The sequence below is a fragment of the Gigantopelta aegis genome, chromosome 14 (genome assembly GCF_016097555.1).
Source record: "Gigantopelta aegis isolate Gae_Host chromosome 14, Gae_host_genome, whole genome shotgun sequence".
In the NCBI taxonomy this organism is placed as follows: Eukaryota; Metazoa; Mollusca; class Gastropoda; order Neomphalida; family Peltospiridae; genus Gigantopelta; species Gigantopelta aegis.
The window spans coordinates 50,697,790-50,717,252 of NC_054712.1; the positions used below are offsets into that span (position 1 = coordinate 50,697,790).

Sequence of the window (19,463 nt, forward strand, 5' to 3'; positions counted from 1 at the left end):
GTCGTTAAACATTCGTTGATTCATTCCAGTCCAGTTTAGAGAAATTTCACTGTATTAATATTTCTCCAGTAGTGGAGTGTTGATTGTTTTTTTTTATAATATCCATTTCAACGGTTTGATATTTGTGTTGAGTTTAATAAACAGATAAATATACTTTATAGAGTCTTGTATAATTTGTCAAATTTATAAAAGTATTTTTTACACGTTTCCCCATGAAATAATTAGTATATCAGACATTCTACATACTTAAGATATATTTACTATTAGTTAACCAACCAGACAACCACCCACACAGCCAACACACGAGCAAACGAATGAGGTTATAAACAAACTAGCTAGGTAAAGAACCAAAATACTTAACAATTAACAGCATTTATTTATTGAACAAAAGGAAAGCTAAAGTATAGACCAGAAACAAAACACACATATTAGAATCTTATTAACGACAGTGAGTTACGACAATCATGTTAAATGACAGGACAGTGTGTTCAGACGTTCTCACTTCCGGCGCCTTGACAAGGGAACACATGTTAGTGAAGGTTTTTTTCTCCTGATGCCGCCAACACACTACTGGAAGTTTCACGTCGCGAACCTCGTAAATCACGTCTCGGGAATTACTCGAAACAATTACTTAATTACGATACTGTAACCGGATCTGGGAATCTACCGAAGGACTGCGCATGAATGAAATCGCGTGAGTGATTTATGTCCGGTTTAAGTCGATTCACTATATCGTTTTATGTTTTGTGTGACACACAAGTGTTAACTTTATTTAAGTCGTCCCGTGTCAAAGATGCTTGTTTACATTTGTCATATTTAGAAGGAGATTGTGAGTTTAACTTGAAAATAAGTTGATCGTTATACAAGATTTTAAGGTCATTTACTACGGGTTTTTAAAAATTTTCTTTCCTTATTATTTATATAAAAAGGAAAAAAAAAAGAAAAAAAAAGAAAGAAAGAAAGACAAACACACCCAGTTTTAATTTGTTTAAGTCCATATTTTTTTCTTCCCGTTCCGATGGAATGAATGAATGAATGAATGAATGAGCGAATGTATGAATGAATGAATAAATGAACGAATTAATGCTTAACGACACTGCTGGACAAAATATCTATCGGCTAATGGGTGTCAAACAATGGTAAATTCATGTATATATAAATGAATTGATGAATAAAATTAATATAGAAATTCTAAAATTAAGATGAAAACACAGTATGAAGAACTGTGCAAAAATATAAGTATCGCAGAAAGTATATTAACATTTCGAATAAAAATCAACCTTGTAAAAACTTCAAGATAAATTGCCTGTCAGTCCAAGGTGATTACACGCCACCAAAATGTGGTGTAATAGTTTATTGTTAACGATCCATTATCCTAGTTGCAGGTCACATATTCCGCTGTTTTAACATTTATTGGTGACAAGTAACTAAAATGTAATCGATTACACATGTAATATTTGCAAAATTAACTCAAGAATATATACTCAACAACGAAATTTTAGCTAATGTTAAAAGAAATGGCATAACAATTATAAATTAACATATCAGTATTCATTAGTATTCACATCTGAAATGTTTATCATTTACAAACAACATAAACTCATCAACCTTTGCCTTAACACAGCAGGAGGACCTGGTTTATTCAACCATGGCACATTTCGACGTCATAAAAGATATCTGCTAAACTTTCGTTGTTGGGTATATATATCAAAATTGTAAATATTTGCCTCTTGTGGTAAGCAGTGGTTTTCCCTATGAATTTTGAGTAAACACGTAAAGTATGTATATGTCATGTGTACGTTATGTATACGTCAAACAGTAATTCGTTAACGTTAGATTAATGTTACATATGATAGAAGACGATGGTACGAGTCAAATTATTCGCGACCGGTTGCCCTCCTAAAGGTTGCACTATACCAATTAATTTCCGGCTGGGTCGAAGTTCGAGGTGTACCGAACTTTTGATAGAGAAGTTAACACCACAAGTCCTGTGATTGGTTATAAATGTGAGTGTGTTGGTTGTAAAAAAAAATAGTTTCATCTGGGCTAAAAATGTATGCAATTTTATTTGATGTAGTACCACCGTGTCATGTAGCCTTGTGCTTGGAACATGTATGGGGTACCTGTAAAAAAAAGTACTAAAATTTTGTGCGAAACTAGGGGTGTTGCAGAAACATCTGGTTATACCGAAAATGAGCCATGAAAGGTACCATTTTCTGCAGTTAATACTTTGAGGTAGGGGTTGTAGTACTGATATTTATGGGTCACAGTTTGGTTGATATATTGCATATAGTGTTTTTAAACACAAACGTTAACATGGTCGCCTATGGGATTTGAATTGGTATAGTCCAACCTATAGCACATATTCAGTGCATAATAAAAAAGATTATGATTTTTGTGATTTAATTAAATTAAACTACACTATTTGATTAATTAGCCGTCACTCGGCCATGCAAGTTCACAATGACCTTGACCTTGACAATACTTACTGTACATAGCTCTGAATGGAGTTTGAACAAAAATTAGCACTGAGGAAAAGTTGGTTTTGGGCCTATAATTCATACTATACAGATTTGAATGTTCTTATTTACATGGTGTTTGACTTGCCATATACAACTGCTCTTAAATATGTTAATATATCTAGGCAGTCTGAACTTAGATTTTAATAGCAATTTATTTTTATATTAAAAATAACATGTGCCAATATTTGGGATAATGTCTTTAACTTCTATAAACATAGTTAATGTTTCATGTGTGTACTTCTGATAGCTTAACTTTTTAAAGACCTTGATTTTTATTGTCCTTTTGGCATATTTATAGGGTGCTAAGTCATATTTTAGACACATTTGTAGTTTTAGGGGAAACATTTTTTTACTTTGAAGAATTTTTTTACCAAAGCCATAATTAAATTTTTTGTCACTATTGTGCCTTCTGTTCTCATTTATACATAACAATAAGCTTGTTAAACATATCTTTAGGTCTCCAGATCAAATCTTTTTTTTAAAATAATCACTTAGTTTGCTCCCATGAAGTGTATTTTAAGTGTATACTAGATTTGGAACCAATTTTTCCAGATTTGATTATCTACCTTGGTGTAATTTGATGATTTATTTTATTGTTAATGCTGTATTATCCAATGTTAATAGCTAAATGATATGCTGGATTACAGATTGTAGGAATACATCCAATATACATATTGTATTGATCTGGATTAGAAAATAATGCAATAAAATAGATGTTCGGGTAATTATGTCACTTAAAAACAGGTTTTTTTAGTAATGAATCAAAAATAAATATGCGAAAGCTGCATGATAATTCCAGATATCACAAATTTTTAAAACCTCCAACTACAGTAGGGTATACATAAAATATAGTCAGGAATATTGGTGGCTGCCAATGGTTTTGATGGTCCAATTTGAAAATCTGCATAGCTGATGGATTTGAAATTCCCGCACATGGTAACTTGAAGATGCCCACACTCAGCATACAGGATTTTCTTCCAACAGTGATGTGCAGGACATTAAGTCATTACTTCATACAGATGCAGTCATGTTGGTTTTCCCTTCCTCAGACATTGTATTTTTTTAATACTGATATTTCTTTGATGTGCCTATTGAGGTCTTCATAATCTAGGGGTCAGTCAAGTACATGTGTTTCAATGGAATAAGTTTAAGGAGTTGAGGTACTCTGAATAGCCATGCTGTCTCTACATATATAGCTGAGCACACACACACATCTGACAATAAATATCTTCAGGAGTATTATTTAAAAAAAATTTATTTGTTCAAATATGACATATTGCATTTGTACAAAACTGTACAAAATACATGTGTTTTGTGAGGTGTACATTAAATTAGGTTGCACTGTAGAAACAACAGTTTCAGTGAGGTTGTCAGTTTATGTCAGAAGACACCAGATCCTGGTTGTCATAAAAACACATGATTCACCACCTTTTGAAACATGTATGTTATCAGTATAGGTTGCACTATACCAATTAATTTCCGGCTGGGTCGAAGTTCGAGGTGTACCGAACTTTTGATAGAGAAGTTAACACCACAAGTCCTGTGATTGGTTATAAATGTGAGTGTGTTGGTTGTAAAAAAAAATAGTTTCATCTGGGCTAAAAATGTATGCAATTTTATTTGATGTAGTACCACCGTGTCATGTAGCCTTGTGCTTGGAACATGTATGGGGTACCTGTAAAAAAAAAGTACTAAAATTTTGTGCGAAACTAGGGGTGTTGCAGAAACATCTGGTTATACCGAAAATGAGCCATGAAAGGTACCATTTTCTGCAGTTAATACTTTGAGGTAGGGGTTGTAGTACTGATATTTATGGGTCACAGTTTGGTTGATATATTGCATATAGTGTTTTTAAACACAAACGTTAACATGGTCGCCTATGGGATTTGAATTGGTATAGTCCAACCTATAGGTAGTACTAAACCAAATAACTTCCGGCTGGGTCAACGGTCGAGGTGCACCCAATTGTTGATAGAGAAGTGAACACCACAAGTCCTGTGATTGGTGATAAATGTGAGTGTGTTGGTTTTAAAAAAATAGTTTCATCTGGGCAAACAATGTATGCCATTTTATTTCATCTATTACCACTGTGTCAAGTAGCCGTGTGCTTGAAACATGTATGGGATACCTGTAAAAAGTACTCAAATTTTGTGCGGAACTAGGGTAGTCAGAAACTCTATCCGTTATTTCAGAAATGAGCAGCTTGAACCCCATTTTTTTTTCTGATTCACTTTAATATGGTAAGGGGTGGTAGTATTTATGTCCGTGGCGTTTATGTCGATTGATACGCTGCAGGTAGGAGGTTTAGCCACATATGTTACTATTGTCGTTTATGGGATTTGATTTGGTAGTATACACCCTAAACAGAGCCCCATATGAATGTGCTTTGTTCTTTGAACTGCACAGGGGAAGACAATTCAATTTGTTTTGTTTAATGACACCACTTCCCCACAGGGGAAGACAATTCAAGTTGTTTTGTTTAACGACACCACTTCCCCACAGGGGAAGACAATTCAATTTGTTTTGTTTAACGACACCACTTCCCCACAGGGGAAGAATGCTTGTGCCGTAGGATCGATCAGTAGGCCTATTCTCTGATTGCTTTTTTCACCACAACCCAAACAGTGCCCCATGACTAGTATGTCAAAGACCGTGGTATGCGTTGCCCTGTCTCTGAAACATACATATAATCTGACCGACAAAACCGTATTCCGATATCAAAATCGTATATCTGCACTAAGTAGAGCCAAAAAAAAAAGACGGTAGGTAAAGTCGTGATTGCTTCCATTATCCAATTTCAGAATTACCAAATGTTTGACATCAAGACGAAAACTGGTTATTCACGTGCCAACCTCTGCGTTAAAGCTGGTATATCAAACACCTTGGTATGTGATGTCCTGGCTGTGGGGAAGTACAGATAAATCATTTACCTTCTACCTACCTTTGTTTGACATCCAACAGACGTCGCAATAGTTTTTTGTGTGCTTAGAGGGTGTCGTTAAGCATTCATTCATTCACGTATATCGGTAATAGCGTATTTGGCAGCAGGTTTCTTGTCTCACCATCTAGACCAAATGTCGCATTATTATGTTAAACATGTATGTTAAATATGGAACGATGTGGTTTAAAAAATCTTCTTTTTTTTTGCAGTTAGGATTCTTCACAATGCATCTCAGTCAAAGGCAAAATCTGTTATTAAAGATCACGTGGTGTGAACGCGTCTTTAGCATTTCTATTTTGTTTTTGGTCCACAAACATAATCATAATGTCCCGCCATTTGATGATTTGGTAATAGATTGTAACCTATTTTTTATCATTTAGTTCATCCGATTAACACGTTTCGATTCTTGTTGTTTATGTTTATAATAACGTGGTTACAAAATTCACCGTTTAATAATTTAACTATAAAAATAAGTACTGTCGGAAATAGAATAAAAATTATTTTCGTCGATTATTTCTTAAATATTAAACTGACAAGTAAATATTTTGTAAATATCTATTTAATGATAGTCTACCTAATTTAACATTTACTTATTTTGGCGTTCATTGATGTTCAAGGTGGTGTTTACTCATGAAATTAAAAGAAAAATGTCAATAAACAGGTGATTTGTGCACTTTACTGGAACAGACTATAACAAATTTTGGTCAACATGTGTCAATTTCATTGCTGTTACAATATGTGAGGGACTGTTTCTGATGATGGTTTGCCCCTATCCCTCTCAAAAACAAAATATTTGTAGTCATTTATAAGTAACTTTTGAGCAAAACTGTCAAGAACCATTATGAGTGATCCATTATACCGGTATTAAAGGTACTATCTCAATGTTGCCCATTGACAGCTATTGCAAATCATTTTTTTATTTTTTTAAATTAATTTTTTTATAACATTTTGATTTAACATTTAAAGAAGACACCTTTAACAATATGCCCATAAATGATTATAGGAAATAATTTTATCTACTGGTAGAAAACACATTTTTATTGGAGAATCTTTATCACAGCTCGCATTATATAGCACCTTTAAATTGTTGCAAGATTGTGTAAATTAATAATTTATGCTGCAATTCAAAATAATCAGTTAACTTACAGTTTTAAATTAAAAGTTTGTTTAAGGGTAAAATGTGTTATAGTCTGTTCCAATAAAGGTCACAAATCACCTGTTTACTGACATATTTAGTTTAATTTCAAGAGTAAACACTACCTTGTACATCAATGAGAGCCCAAACAAGTAAATGCTAAATTAGATAAAGTATCACTGAATGGGTATTTACAAAATATTTACTTGTCAGTTTAATATAAAAGAAATAATCGACGAAAATCATTTTTATTCTATTTCCGACAATACTTTAGTGTTTTCATCACTTAATTTATACTTTATTTATTTTATTCCGAGGTTTCACGACATATTGTTGTCTTCACTTTATTCACATTCATCACTAAACATACAGATATATTTCACATTTTAATTAATTTGTTCATTTATTGTCATGTTTACATCCATATAAGGTTCAAGTACGCTGTCCTGGAAACACACACTTCAACTACATTGGTTGTCTATTCAGACGATGGGTTAATGGTTTGTTGGTAGCTAGAAGGAAGTAGTGCAGTGACCATACACATTGCAATACACCTACAACTCACCCTATCTTGGAGCAAACACCCAGCATGTATTGGCTCGAAAAGCCAATGGCTTAATTGAGACTGATGTGACTTTTATATAAAAACATTTTTTGTCTTTTTTAGGGCTTAGTTAATATTTGTTTTGTCTTTTGTTTTCAATACCTTTTCACACGTGGATGGGAAATATATCATTTACTAATTTTAAAGGTGGATTTTGTTTTAGCATGGTTGCCTACTAGTATTCGGTAAACTATTGTTTGGTGTGTGTGCATAGAGTCGGATACAAACCCAAATTCCACATTTACGGGGGGGGGGGGGGGGGGGGTTATGGTGCTTCGTGCCCGAAAGGTTTTCCTTTTATTGCGTTACATATTTGTGGCAATGCTACAAACGAAAACTTCTTTTGGGTGTTGAAGGAATGCTTTTTTTACTAATGACAAGAAAGTTATTTCGTTGCGGGGTTTTGTTCACCTATAATTTAATGCAATAAAAGCTATCAGTGAATAATCAAGAATATATTGTTAAAATGACGTATGGTAGAAATAAAGATAAATAAATAAAGATAAATAAGTAAATAAATAAATAAATGCATAAATAAAAATGAATGAATGAATGAATGAATGAATGAATGAATGAATGAATGATTTAATAAATAAATGAATAGATAGATAAAAATAAATAGATAGATAGATAGATATATATATAGATATAGATATAGATATAGATATAGATAGATAGATCGACAAATAGTTAGGTAGATAGACAGACAAATAAATAATGGTTTGATAGACCATAATAATAATAAAATAAAATTACACCCTCCCCCCAAAAACAAAATCCGCAACCCGAATAAGAAAACAACAAGAATTAATTTTTAAAATAACCCAAAGAATGAATCAAAGCTGAAGACAGAGCAAGCAAGCAGAAAAAAGAGAAACCAAACAATAAATAAACCCAAACAAGCATCAGTTTAATCTGGACTGATTTCTTGTTATTTATATTGTTTTACTACTAATAATATTTGTTATCTTCTATGTTCCAACATTAATACTTGTGTAATCATTTCGCTAGATTATTTCTTGACAATTAAGGTACAAGAATGATCGATAAACATGTGCCGAATTAATACCAATATCCTTACTTGTGTAATATTAAATAAATTGTGAAAAGCTTATTTATTGGATTTCGGTTTATAAAGTATTCAGCATAACTCGAGTCTAAATTACTACAGCAGTAAGCTAGTACCTCACACAATGTTACAAATATATTTGTCTAAAAGATACAATTAAAGTAAGCAATATGGTATTGATAATAACTGTCAAAGCGTATTGAAATTAGTATTAATTTATGTAAAATACTGCTTTACGGTGAACGTTTTTCAGAGTCGGTTATGTGACAATTTAATTCAAAAGACAAGATAAATACTAACATATATTCATACGTTATGCTTCAAGTTTCGCAGACACAACAGCTGAATATAATGGAATAAAATACACAGAGAATACTAGGAAATGTATATATTTAATTCGATTATACTAAGCACAGAAAAAGGCCCACGGCTGTACTAATTGATTATTTTCAATTGTGTTTAGCTTTTTAATTCTACTGGTTGTGTATAATATTTAATTATACAAGTAGAATTTAGCATTTTAATTCTACAGATAGAAAACAACATGCCGATTACGTTATATAGACAAAAGACGAATTTAAAATTTCAAAACATTACATTGCAGCCAGTTTGCAACAATATACTCAAGAAAAATAACTAAGGTTCAGTAGATTTTTTGTTTTGCATTTTTCTTTATATACAATGTTAAATGCGAATAACCCACAACTTGCACGATTTTTGCGTGCATCATTAGTCAAAATGTTCTTAAATAATAATTATAACATTAGCAAAAACTTACCAAATAATTTACTGGCACTTTATTAATTTTGTTGAGTATAATTAGTTTTCAAGCGATGTGTACTTTCCTTGAATACAAGACACCGTTTGTACCCAAAACATTTTGAGAGATAACTGAATGTCCTATACGAACTATTTTGTTTAATTATTTAATTTTCTATAGCTAATTTAAATTTTATAATACGATATAAAATTTAACCATTAACATGTTTACTATTTAATAGTATACAGTACAACAGTGAAACAATTTGTTTTCATTATAATATAATTTATTTAAATTATCCACATCAACACATAACCATTATTTAATAGATTTTGTTAATACTGTTGATATGTCTTTGTTTTTTACTGTCATGTTGGTCCCAATCACTGAACACAAATTTTATCTTTTGACAATTAGTTGTACACAAACATGACGTCATTATCTCGCGAGACTTGTACAACTCCCATTACGTCATCATCTTTTGAAAGTCAGTTTGTACACAAACAATGACATGACGTCATCATCTCGCGAGTCCTGTACAACTAGTTTTTACGTCATCATCTCGCGAGTCTTGTACAACTCACGTTACGTCATTTTTTTTTGAAAGTCAGTTTATACACAAACAGCGATACGACGTCATCATCTCGCGAGACTTGTGCAACTCCCGTCCTCGTGTTTCAGGAGTAGAGACATCCTGGAGAAAGTTTTCGTACATCTTTTACACCCGTACTTCTTGACGTCCGTGTGGGTCTGGAGATGCGCGCGCAGATTAGACCGGTCCGCGAACGCTCGCCCGCAGTGCGGACATATGAACGGTTTTTCCCCGGTGTGGGTGCGGATGTGACCTTGAAGCAACCAGGGGCGGGAGAAAGACTTGCCACAGAGTTTGCACTTGCAGGGAAGCGTGTGGGTCCGGATATGCATTTTCATGGCCCCCAGGGACGAATAGGATTTGTCACAGAACTTGCATTTAAATTCCTTCTTCACCTGTGACGCGCAGTGGAACTGTTTGTGTTTGGACAGACCTCCGAAAGTGGAATAGCTTTTGTTACACGCCTCGCACTGGTATCGGGGCGGGTGCGGATGGTGGGGTGGGGCTGGTACTTGCAGCTTCCTCCCCTGATCAGGCAAAGAATTCGTTTCACATTCTAGACCAGAATTGTTTTTCAAACACGTCAGCCAGTTGGAAATACTGTTCTGGAAGATTTGCGGTTTTGGCGGGAAAAGTGACGTCTGGTAGATGGAGCTGCGCTGTCGGAGAAGAGTAATGGCGTCCAGAGCGGACATCCCGTCGAGAATGAGGTCCTTGGTGGACGACAGGGGCAGATAAGGGAGAGGGACGAAGGAATCCTGGGCGGAACTCCCATACCAGCGCTGTGACGACGGCGGGGGTGGCGGCGGAACATTTGTCTGGATCCCCGAGGTCCGCCTGTCACGTGTCGACTCGATTAGCCACGGTCGCACGATCGGCTTGAAGGCGCTCTTGGGACCAGTCTCTGAATCATTACACCTCAAATGGACGTTTAATTTGTCCGTCGACTTGGGACTCTCCGTACAAGAGGTCTGCCACTTTCTCATTTCGCCCGCTTGTAAATTGGCATCAGCATTGTTCTCCGTTAAGTATGACGTCGTGCCCGTCTTCATAGCGTCACAGCGCACCGGAGATGACGTTGGACCCGAAACTGATGACGTAGGTGATGCTGGGAAAATCCCATCCCACTGACTTGAGCTCCATTCTGCAAATCTTCTTCTTTGTTCTATGTTTACTGCAACTAAAAAAAGTAAAAAATAATAATGCAGTTATTTTCTACATATTTTGCCAAATAAGATTTAAGTTTTTTTTAGTAATCTTAAATAGGTTTTAAAAGATAAAGGACTCTATTTTATTAACATAAAATTTAAAAAATATATAAAAGGTTGTATTATGTTCTTTCATGGTATATAATATATACTGTGTTTAAATATACATTAAAAAACTATTTAATTAAAACATTTATAGTCGGCTAACTTGTTATATACATGTATTAGTAGCGATTAAGGAATGAAAGAAACAAGAAGTGAACTAACTAAATAAATAAATAAATCAATAAATAAATCAATAAAATGAATAACAACCCTAAAGTAATAAACGTTCTAGATGTAAAACAAATAATTTCAATTTACTTCAATGCCCTATGCCCTAAGAATAAAACAATATACTACGTAAAACGTTAAACAAAATCATGAACTGCGTATAAACAAAATATAATAATTACTTTTTCTTTCTTTTATGTATTTCTTTTTTACAACATTCACTCCTACGGGTCCAGATAAAATGTTATATATTATATGTTATACATTTAATATTTTCAACCGCATACTAATTTTAAAAAATCTAAATTGTTTTCGGCTTTTTTTTCTAAATAGGTCCTACTAATAATATTATTTATTAATTTGCTTTAATATGAATCCCCACCCTCTCGATAAAAAACCCTCAACAAACAACAACAGCAACAACAACAAACGCACCCCTAAAGCACTAAACACTCAATAAACTAACCCCCCCCCCCCCAAAAAAAAAACCCCAATAAGAAAACCCCCCAAAACAAATAACAATCAAAAAGCCCCAAAGAATTTTGATATATTGAAAGTTCAACAATTCTGAATTTTTTTTAAAGAATAAATGAATTATTCTTTATTGACACCACAGCACGAAAAGAGGGTGGGAAAAATACAAAGGCCCCCACAAATCCCCCCCCCCCCTAAAATTTAAATATTAATAAATAAAACAAAATCAAACAATCAAAAATATTATAATTTCAATCAGTACATAACTGATAAAAACACATATTGTCTTATTGACTGTACTTAATTTTCAAATGTATCTCGGTGATAATATCTGAAATAAAAACTAAATAAAAAATACTAAAACTCGAAAGAAAACAAGGTTGCTATTTTGCCTTCTGCAACAAAGTTAAAAGTGCAGATCTATATCAAATTAAAAACCCACAATCAAGTCTGTATCAGGCAGTAAAATACATGAGAAGTTTAAAATTCTTACCCGACTGAAGTGCACTTTCCTCGATTGGGAAAGGAAAGTCAGAAGCTTTCCCCCAGAAAAACGTTCCATGTTGTTCATAGCTCATTAGTACGTGTTTCTTTACCAGAAAAGCTCGTGGCATAACTCAACCAACAACAAAAAAAATCTCTGCCAAAGAAACGTGTTCGCAACAAATTCTTAATTACCATTCATTCACATTTGCACTTGTAGTTTGGTTTACCGTTATTTGGCAAGGATTCCCTGTTTTGTACAAGATGTTAATATTCCAGGAACTCCAAGACTAACACGAAACCAATTACGACATGTGCATGGCACCATCCAATCAGGTGCCGAGTTATCGATCGTTGGTCACATCCCACTTGCCTACGTCACAGCACGCGCCCAATCTGACACCAACAGGTGCCAGTTTGCCAACGATGTATGTGCTATTGGCATCGGCGGCGTGCCGTGAAAGCTATTTGCTTCTCAGCGATACCCTAATACTCCGACGGAGAGGATTGGGAGATTTTGGAGGAAGCGAGCATGTTAGCGGAGCCGATCGTCAGAGTCGAAGCATCCACCGGGACCTTGCGATGACAGCCGAAGAATCAAAACGCGAATGTCGCTGGTCAATGAACGCATGTCCGCATGTTGCAGACGTCACCTAGCATGCCGCTGAACGCATGCTACATTCTTCTGAAGTCACTCACACTCTTGTCCTAATAAAGAAACCTATTAGCAAGGTTATTAAGGGAAACCATCAAGTCTCCCCGAACGCGTTGAGATAATTTAGTTTTCAAATTGATGTTATATAATTCGTGATTTATTTATTTCGAATGGTATGATCAAGGGACAGTGTAGGATAGTGGTATATAGAGATAAAAGTTTATTGGCATTTAAAAGCACTGATCTTAGTTAATACCAGGCAGTTTGAAATGATTTTGTCTATGAATATTTTTTCACTGTTGAAAAATGACACATTACTAAGGTTTCTTATTTAATTTATCCTCTTTGACAAATCCATTGTGGACTTTGTGACTTTGTTGTTTATAACAGGTCGAAATTAATGTTATGCAAAACAAGAAATAGTACGTACCTCGGGAAATATAGTCTGTGATTTAAAAAAATGAAGACAAAATTGTATTTAATGGGATAAAATACTAATACATGGGCCGAATTTACAGAACTTGTTTTTCTTAAAGTTAAAGTTTATTTTGTTTAACTACAACACTGGAGCAAGCTGATTTATTAGTCATCGGTTATTTGATGTCAAACATTTGGTAATTTGAGAGGAAACCCGCTACATTTTTTATTAGTAGCAAGGTGTCTTTTATATGCTTCACCCAACAGACCGGATGGCACATACCACGGCCTTTGATATACCAGTCATGTTGCCCTGGCTTGACCTGTTTGATAGAATCGGTTCAACAGTCGACCGATATCCTGTTCCTCAACCTCTCCCTCTGTCTCTCTCTATTTCTTTTTATATCTCTTCGTCTCTGTCTGTTTGTCGGTCTGTCTATGTATATCTCTGTGTGTCTGTCTGTAAGTCTGTCTGCCGTAATGTCATTGTACAATTTGTGAGAGTAGAGAGGAGGGGTAGTTTGGGAAGGGTAGTTCTAAGCGATAGACAGGGCAACTAGATCCCCCCAAAAACTTTCCATCCATGGCAACAACAATTAGGTGCTCTATCCGTTTAAACGCCATCAATACAGGGCCGTAGCTAGCAGGGGGGCAAGGGGGGGGGGGGGGGCAGTTGCCCCCAGAAAAAAATTCGCAAAGCATTTAAGAAACTTAACAAAAAAATTCTTCTTAACCGTTTAAGGAGTTTTAGGACTATTATCTACTCAGTTGCCCCCACCAAACAAAACATCATAGCTACGGCCCTGCAATATATTCCACCTACCAGAACATTACCTGTCTGTACTGTATTTATATTATTATACGTAATGTCTGTGATGACCCAGGTCACACGACGATTTGTTTGATATCGGGTACAGGACATATATACTAAAAGTCTTTATCTAGAGGAGCGCTACCTTATTAGTCATAACAATAACCAGACTGTGTGTTCTACATCCACGAAGTCAAGTCCTTCACTCAGCCCATGAGACTGCCAGGCACTTTTTCCACCGACACCAAACGTGCACCGTCTCACGAAGAAGCTGGAAGTAAATCATCAACATCAAACAAGCACTCGAAAAGTCGCTTTCATCTGCACCTTCCGAACGAAAGTGGGGATTCTACAGTTTCAATCTAGTTGCAGCAATTTAGCGAAGCATTTAGCCATCATCGGGGCTCTCACCACCGTAAGACGCAAGCATTGTGTTGGAGCGCCAACCTCTATTAATTAGGACCCATCATAAGTCTGCTCCTTGAAGAGAAAAAGGGGGTCGCGTGCTGTCTTGATGCCAGCTGTTCGTCTCAAGTGAGCCTTGTCGTGTTCAAAGTAACGGTCGAATTGGCCCAAGTGCTTGCGAGGCGGGAGAATGCACGTGCAGTGATTACACACCTCCACGCGCCAGGACTGACAGCTTTAACGTTTGTTATTGAGTCGTTTTTCGTTCGTATGAATTAAGTCAGGTATTCGAGAAATTTTCACGTCAGCGAAATTCCACAAGACTCCCGTACAAAGCGGCGGACTCATCGCTGAAGATAGAGGGGCCAATGGGGCAAGACATAATGCTGTCATAAAAAAGTATTCCGTTATTGCCATTGCTGAGAGATCCAATTAGCTGTGAAAATTCTAACAGGTCTGAAGCCTGGATTGCATTTTTCAATTTTGATGAGTGTTTGAAGACAAAGAGAGAGAGAGAGAGAGAGAGAGAGAGAGAGAGAGAGAGAGAGAGAGAGAGAGAGAGAGAGAGAGAGAGAGAGAGAGAGAGAGAGAGAGAGAGAGAGAGAGAAAGAAAGAGAGAGAAAGAGAGAGACTATACTAACTAGAATACGACACGCAAGCAGTCTACTTTGGTTTACGTACACTCAAGCATCTATTTCATAAATCAGCCAGTTCGCATAATTTAAAATCCCGAAAGATAAAATGTAATATATCAGTATATGGGTTATATATATGTTTATGGTGTCGTATAAAACAAATGTGATTTCCGATCATAAGACTTCATATAGAGATTCTTTATACATTTACGAACTAAAATAGTCTAACTCTTTACTGTTGAAAAAGGATGAACAAATCCCATTACCCTCTCTGTATTGTCTGCACACACAATATGGACAGAACTCTATAAATTGTTTACGAATATCATATGCATAAGAGGTTCCGGCTGGTACCTTCTTCCATGTCCTCCTGTGGAGAAGCAGAACAGACGACCGAACATGACACCCAAGACTACATAAACCTACGGCAGCTGAGGGAGACTACCTGGACAACTACAACAACTCTCCAGAAGAAGCTGTATGCCACAAGAAGTGATCTACAGAGAACAGTATCGTTCATAGTCACTGCTGGCCTCAACGTGTAGTCAACAAGCGAACGAAAAGAAGAAGAAGAAGTTCACGAATATCAACCAAACCGAACTCTACTTACCAGGTAATGTGTGATATTGTCCCTAACCAGGCCACTGACCATGCCAGAGACCGGGCTTGGGACAGACGTGCCCGAACCTCTCGTGAGATATGGGCACGGCGATAGAGTTCAGGCTCAGGTAACAGGTGCCTTGTAACGCCGCATATAGCGCGCGCCGCATATAGCACAACTGTGAGCGTTATGCGTACGCATATAGCACACACTAAGATATAGCTGTATGCGGCGAAAAGGCATGGTCATACCGCATAAAGAGTAAATGAAGATTCTTGATCCAACCGTTCTTACATGTAAGTTATTGATCAGAAAGCGCTTAACTTGTCAAGGTAACTGTGACCTTGACCGTTGACAGGGGTCATTTACTGGTCATGGCCAACCCTTATTGTAAGCCTGAGAATCCTAGGTCCAACCCTTCACAAGTTATTGATCGGAACCCGTTTAACTGCCCAAGGTCACTGTGACTTTGCTCTAGCGACCTCAAAATCGACAGGGTTCCTCTACCGGTCACGGCCAACCTTCATATCAAGTTTGAGGATCCTAGGTCCAACTGCAATTATTATTAAATATTTATGCATGAAAACACGTTTGGTCATTCATTTCCTAAAAAGGTGTAGGGTATGGGTAAAAAATAGGGTAGGAATAACAAATAGGGTAGGTATGGTTAGCGGAAAAAAACACACATTCCTGACGCCAATATGTCCTGTTTCCAACTAGTTTGTGTAACGAAAGATCATTAAACAAGTGTTTATCAAGACAGGAGAAATCGCACCAGATCCAGTACTACTACTACCACCAGCGTTGCTGTTGCTACTACCACTGCTGCTGCTACCGTTGTTGTTACCACTACTGCTACTTTAACTGCTGATGTTACTGATCACGTGTTTGTTACTGCTGCAGTTGGTGCTGCTGCTACAGCTACTTCTGTTGCATCTGGTACTTCCATCGCTACTACTACTGCTGCTGAGCACTGCTGTTACTACTACTACTATTACTACTACTACTACTACTACTACTACTACTACTACTACTACTACTACTACTACTACTACTACTACTACTACTACTATTGCTACTGCTGCTGCTACTACTATTACTACTACTACTACTACTACTACTACTACTACTACTATTACTACTACAGCAGCAGCAGCATCCGCAGCAGTGGTAGTAGTAATAGTAGTAGCAGTAGTAGTAGCGGCGGCAGCAGAAGCAGCAGCAGTAGTAGCATGGTTGAAAATTAACATGAAAACCATGGTCACCAGCAGGACCACTTGAAGAAAAATCTTACTGACCCTTCTCAAATTCAACTAGCCCTCCAATTATCACATTAAAATTTAACTGAAGAGCCAAAATCGAAACTAGACTTTCTTTAAAAATAATAACCATGTGCTCATCGTATAGTCCGTTTCCGTCAAAAGAAACCCGATGTATTGGCGTTTAACTTCATAATGAATAAAGTTAAAATTCATATAAAACCATGTCATTAAATTTTAAACCCATACCAACTCAACTAACAAACAAATTGAAAAAGAATTCCTTTATAAATAAAAATATTACAAAATACCATTAAATTATATGTATTAAATCTCATTTTTAATACCGGTGGTGAAAACAAAATGCTAGAACACCCAAGGTATGCTGCTTGACTTGCGTTGTTTCTGTAGTGAAAGATACTGCAGTACAAAGAGACTAAAGGTAGAACTGCGCGTTCTTTAGTAAACCAGTCTGGGAGTGGCAGTCCTCTTTGTGGCGATGCAAGAGGGATGGAATAAACTTTGTGGCGATGCAGTAAAAGATTTCTTCGGCGGTGGCTATTCTCCTACAGACGAGGCACTAGAATCCAAGGAATCATCCACTATTTTGCCACTATTCGACTCTGCTTTGCGCAGAGATACGGCCTTAATCATATATTACGGTTTTGTCATTTAGGTTACCTTGGATGTTCCATCAATTGCCTTAAAACCTGTATCAGAAAGAGAGTTAACCTTTTGTTTTAATTTACACTGAACATTTCCCCCCAATAAAATGTTATTTGAGATGGTATGGGTTTAAGACTTAAAAAGACATTCCTGAGTTTGTTGCATTGTAAGATGTTTCCGACTAATAAAATATGTCTACGATGTCTTACATATTAAATGTAATTATTTTCTTGTTTCGAATGTTAGTGTCTGTATATTCAATGTGTTTCTGGTCGTCTTAATATTTGTAAGAAGCCCAATCTGGATTTTGTCTTCAAATAATTTCGTACGTACGAAAATAAAATATATTTTAGAAAATAAAATGAAATTTAACCAAGTACAAATTGTGGAACGATCAGAAACACGTTTAATATACGGCCACTACTATTTTATGCAGAAAAATATATTTAATATGTAATTATAATCGTTAAAAAGTCTCTGTTAGTCGATAATATCTTTAAAATAGCAGCAAACCCAGGAATGTCCGTTTAATAAATTAATATGTTTTTATAAGAATTTTATCTTTATTTATTATTTTGGTACTGTCAAAATATAGAATATATATATATATATATATATTCTCTTAAAAAAAGTAGGGGAACTCTAATAAGAATTTACAATTGCCAAAATTGTAAAGAAAATTAGCTGTGGGGAATGGTTATATGATAATAGTGAATTAATTGGGCAAAAATTACAACCGGTAGTTCAGTATTACAGTAGGTTTTATAACCACCAAAGATCGTGAAGGACGCTTGGGGTCAAAAGCGAAATTTTAAAGTTGACGGTTTTGTTATCAGTAAATCACAATTCAAACAATGAAAATGACTAAAAAACCTAAACCATAACAAGTGTATGATCAAAAGAATGAAATGCAAAAGATTGACAGAAATAATGTTCGACAGTGATTAATCGACCTTCCTGGAAATTGTCAAAATCGAGAATGACATCCCAGGCACGTGTACGGGGCAACTGCGTGATGCGCGTGCAAACTATGGAATGTGTTTTGGTGTGTTGATAAACAGACCTGAACGTTCTTTAGGTAGTACTAAACCAAATAACTTCCGGCTGGGTCAAAGTTCGAGGTGCACCGAACTTTTTATAGAGAAGTGAACACCACAAGTCCTGTGATTGGTTATAAATGTGAGTGTGTTGATTGTAAAAACATTTTGTTTCATCTGGGCTAAAAATGTATGCAATTTTATTTCATCTAGTACCACTGTGTCAAGTAGTCTTGTGCTTGGAACATGTATGGTGTACCTGTAAAAAAAAGTACTCAAATTTTGTGCGGAACTAGGGTAGTCATAGACGCTACCCGATATCTCAGAAATGAGCAGCTTGACACCCACTTTTTTGTGATTCACTTTAAGTGTGAGGGGTGGTAGTATTTATATCCGTGGCGTTTATGTCGATTGATACGTTGCAGGTAGGAGTTTTAGCCACATATGTTACTATTGTCGTCTATGGGATTTGATTTGGTAGTATACACCCTTTACTAGGATGTATGTGGTCAAAACGTATGTTCGGTCTAATAGTTGATATTAACATTAATATATATATATATATAAGTGAGCTTTATGCGAGATCAAGGCACATGTCTACCGCATATAGCTAACGTGCCCTTTATGCGGTGCACGCTGCCGCATATAGCTCATCGTGTGCTTTATGCGTTGAAATTCACCGCATAACGCTCACAGTTGTGCTATATGCGGCGCGCACTATATGCGGCGTTACAGTGCCTACCTAATCAGCATGATGCTTTCTATGTACAATGTATTAAGCACAAAGAGACTACAAAGAACCACAAATGGCAGTGCAGGTGGAATTGTGACTAAGGACATTTGTACTGATAGAATCAACCTTTACCATAGTTTGACACCCAATAGCCGATGTATTTTATTTGTGCTGGAGTGTCGT

At 36.0% G+C, this 19,463-nt stretch overlaps 1 protein-coding gene across 1 annotated transcript; it reads right to left on the bottom strand.

Moving 5' to 3' along the window:
• Positions 1 to 9,097: 9,097 nt before the first annotated feature.
• On the bottom strand, positions 9,098 to 12,193 carry LOC121388932 (zinc finger protein SNAI3-like). The gene is made up of 2 exons (XM_041520480.1): positions 12,072 to 12,193; positions 9,098 to 10,803 (listed from the first exon to the last, which is right to left on the bottom strand). The coding sequence occupies exons 1-2, from the start codon at positions 12,190 to 12,192 to the stop codon at positions 9,671 to 9,673; spliced, it is 1,254 nt and encodes a 417-aa protein (XP_041376414.1). The 5' UTR covers position 12,193; the 3' UTR covers positions 9,098 to 9,670.
• Between the last annotated feature and the right edge of the window lie 7,270 nt (positions 12,194 to 19,463).